This window comes from Centroberyx affinis, unplaced genomic scaffold (genome assembly GCF_046629955.1).
Source record: "Centroberyx affinis isolate AG114_WGS23_722 - 3 ecotype Tasmania unplaced genomic scaffold, CSIRO-AGI_Caff_v1 ptg004837l_1, whole genome shotgun sequence".
NCBI classification, from domain to species: domain Eukaryota; kingdom Metazoa; phylum Chordata; class Actinopteri; order Beryciformes; family Berycidae; genus Centroberyx; species Centroberyx affinis.
This window is the reverse complement of record NW_027282362.1, coordinates 28471-32500: the sequence shown is the minus strand read 5'-3', so window position 1 is coordinate 32500 and position 4030 is coordinate 28471. Positions and strand designations below refer to the sequence as shown.

The 4030-nt window shown below is 48.1% G+C and overlaps 1 protein-coding gene across 1 annotated transcript in view; it reads left to right on the top strand.

Moving 5' to 3' along the window:
- LOC139666151 (exopolyphosphatase PRUNE1-like) overlaps nucleotides 1-223 on the top strand; it is a gene marked incomplete at its 5' end in the record, with an annotated part of 5096 nt that extends 4873 nt beyond the window's left edge. Inside the window, one exon of the mRNA XM_071545272.1 lies at nucleotides 1-223. This exon is cut by the window's left edge and continues 28 nt beyond it. Within this exon, the coding sequence (XP_071401373.1) occupies nucleotides 1-223 (223 nt within the window).
- Nucleotides 224-4030: the final 3807 nt, after the last annotated feature.

Sequence of the window (4030 nt, the reverse complement as noted above, 5' to 3'; positions counted from 1 at the left end):
CCTCCCCATCGTCAAGGACTTCCTGCGGGAGCGGGGGGTGGACGGTCACCGTGGAGACGAGGAGGAGGCGGGGCCCGAGGAGGAGTCCCGGGTGCCCCCCACCCCCATGAACAGCCTGGTGGAGGGCTGCCCGCTGGACGCCGGCCCCCCCGCCTTCAGTCCCCAGGCCCTGCAGGAGAAGGTCAGCGAGATGGCCGACCGCCGGGAGCCGGCCGGGCGCTGAGGCCCAGGGGGCGGGGCTCTGAGGGGGCGGGGCTCTGAGGGGGCGGGGCTCCGAGGGGGAGGGACGGGGCTCCGAGGGGGAGGGGCTCCGGCCGCCAATCACCCGGGCGGTTCAGCGAGTCCGTCTGTCGGTCCTGCAGGAGGCTGACGGGACGTCCCAGGACCAGAGAAGTTAATTCTTCACAATCTGATTTAAGAGTTTTTCAATCTGAGAAATGTAGAAACTTTGAGACTTTAAACAGAACGATCTGATCATGTGATTCTGATGTGAAACCTGCGGATCCAGCAGATCCAGTCTGAGGAGAGTCTGAACCAGCTGACAGATCATCTGACGAGGTGATGACATCCGGCTCTGGTTCTGGTTCTGGTTCTGGTTCTGTTCTGTTCTGTGATGGTTCTTCCTCAGTTAGATGAAGGTTATTTCATTATGTGATCAAATCATTTTCTGTTAAACTTGCAGACAGCCGGCAGCTTCTCTCAGCAGTCAGAGACGTTCAGTTCATTTTCTCAACAGAAAAGCAGAGAAATTAGTGAGAATTATAATAATTTGGTTGATATTGATACAGAGGTCGGTCTGGTCATGTTGGTTATTATGAGCTGAAGAGTCAAACCTGATGAGTTTGGTTTGGACTGAAGTTCAGACTGGAGTTAATCAGGATTTGACCTGATCTGGATCAGTTTCCTCTGCTGGTCTGGTCCAGCTGTCAGGATCCACATCAGCTTCAGTCTTCATGGACTCAGCCAAAACCATATTCTGTCAAAGCTTTAAGATCCGTGTTTTTATTTTACAGCTGAGATACAAAAGACTGAAATATTCCAAAATTCAATATTTAGCTGAAATATTCCAGTAATATTTGTAATATTTGACGTCTAGTAAAGGTTGATGAAACTGGACAATCATGAGTTTTCAGTTTTACAGATTAACAGAATATGAAATATGATTTAAACTGTAGTGATGAAATATTAAATATTAAAACTAATATGATTCTGTGAGCTCATCTGTCTGTTTGGGTTCGGTCACTTTAATACAGCAAACTACCAGGAGGTGATTCATTTATGATCTCAAATATTTAACATAAATAATATAATATTTAAATATTTAGCATAAATAATATCATATTTAATCTGTTAAATGATTCAACCTCTGAGACTTTGACTCTTCATAATGAATTTGTTTTGTACTTTTCCTTCATCTGAGAAATAAAACATCAGAGTTTGAAACATGCAGACAACATGGAGACTGACCTGAGGAGACTGACCTGAGGAAACTGACCTGAAGAAACTGACCTGAGGAGACTGACCTGAGGAAACTGACCTGAGGAAACTGACCTGAAGAGACTGACCTGAGGAAACTGACCTGAGGAGACTGACCTGAGGAAACTGACCTGAGGAGACTGACCTGAAGAGACTGACCTGAAGAAACTGACCTGAAGGAACTGACCTGAGGAAACTGACCTGAGGAAACTGACCTGAAGAGACTGACCTGAGGAGACTGACCTGAAGAGACTGACCTGAAGAAACTGACCTGAAGAGACTGACCTGAGGAAACTGACCTGAAGAGACTGACCTGAGGAGACTGACCTGAAGAGACTGACCTGAAGAAACTGACCTGAAGAGACTGACCTGAAGAGACTGACCTGAAGAGACTGACCTGAGGAAACTGACCTGAGGAAACTGACCTGAGGAAACTGACCTGAAGAAACTGACCTGAGGAAACTGACCTGAGGAGACTGACCTGAAGAAACTGACCTGAAGAAACTGACCTGAAGAGACTGACCTGAGGAAACTGACCTGAAGAGACTGACCTGAAGAAACTGACCTGAGGAAACTGACCTGAGGAAACTGACCTGAGGAGACTGACCTGAAGAGACTGACCTGAAGAGACTGACCTGAAGAAACTGACCTGAGGAAACTGACCTGAGGAGACTGACCTGAAGAAACTGACCTGAAGAGACTGACCTGAAGAAACTGACCTGAGGAGACTGACCTGAGGAGACTGACCTGAGGAGACTGACCTGAGGAAACTGACCTGAGGAAACTGACCTGAGGAAACTGACCTGAGGAGACTGACCTGAAGAAACTGACCTGAAGAAACTGACCTGAGGAAACTGACCTGAAGAGACTGACCTGAGGAGACTGACCTGAAGAGACTGACCTGAGGAGACTGACCTGAGGAAACTGACCTGAGGAGACTGACCTGAGGAGACTGACCTGAAGAGACTGACCTGAGGAGACTGACCTGAGGAAACTGACCTGAAGAGACTGACCTGAGGAAACTGACCTGAGGAAACTGACCTGAGGAAACTGACCTGAAGAGACTGACCTGAGGAAACTGACCTGAGGAAACTGACCTGAGGAGACTGACCTGAAGAGACTGACCTGAGGAGACTGACCTGAGGAAACTGACCTGAGGAAACTGACCTGAGGAGACTGACCTGAAGAGACTGACCTGAGGAGACTGACCTGAAGAAACTGACCTGAGGAGACTGACCTGAAGAGACTGACCTGAAGAAACTGACCTGAGGAAACTGACCTGAGGAGACTGACCTGAAGAAACTGACCTGAAGAGACTGACCTGAAGAAACTGACCTGAGGAGACTGACCTGAGGAAACTGACCTGAGGAAACTGACCAGAAGAGACTGACCTGAGGAGACTGACCTGAGGAGACTGACCTGAAGAAACTGACCTGAAGAGACTGACCTGAAGAAACTGACCTGAAGAGACTGACCTGAAGAAACTGACCTGAGGAAACTGACCTGAGGAAACTGACCTGAGGAAACTGACCTGAGGAAACTGACCTGAAGAAACTGACCTGAAGAGACTGACCTGAAGAGACTGACCTGAGGAAACTGACCTGAGGAAACTGACCTGAGGAAACTGACCTGAAGAGACTGACCTGAGGAAACTGACCTGAAGAAACTGACCTGAGGAAACTGACCTGAGGAAACTGACCTGAGGAAACTGACCTGAAGAGACTGACCTGAGGAAACTGACCTGAAGAAACTGACCTGAGGAGACTGACCTGAGGAGACTGACCTGAGGAAACTGACCTGAGGTCAGATCTGACGACCAGTGAACTGTTTGACGTCGGGCCCAGCAGGATGAGATGGAGGTTAAGGTGCGCTGTCCGTCAGCCTTCACTTTAAACTGCTCAGACTCTTCTGTCAGTGAACAGGAGCTGAGTGGCTGAACTCTGGTTTCCATGACAACACAGATGAAACTGCCTCTGAACCTCCTCCAGCTTCTGCCTCCAGTTTGTCTTCTGCTTTGATCTCCTGACTGACTCTGGACTTTCCCAGCAGCACCTGAACGCAGCGTGACGGAGGCTGCTGGAGAAATCTTGAAATGTTCATTAATATAAAATGAGCTTTCCATATTAACTAAAGACATGATGAAACATGAAAATCATCTAATGATGGAAATCTGTATCAGAGAGACTAACAGGCAGACAGGTTGACAAACAGACAGACAGACAGGTTGACAGACAGAGAGACAGACAGACAGGTTGACAGACAGAGAGACAGACAGGTTAACAAACAGACAGGTTAACACAGACAGACAGGTTGACAGACAGAGAGACAGACAGACAGGTTGACAGACAGAGAGACAGACAGGTTAACAAACAGACAGACAGACAGGTTGACAGACAGAGAGACAGACAGACAGGTTGACAGACAGAGAGACAGACAGGTTAACAAACAGACAGACAGACAGGTTGACAGACAGAGAGACAGACAAGTTAACAAACAGACAGACAGGTTGACAGACAGAGAGACAGACAGACAGGTTGACAGACAGAGAGACAGA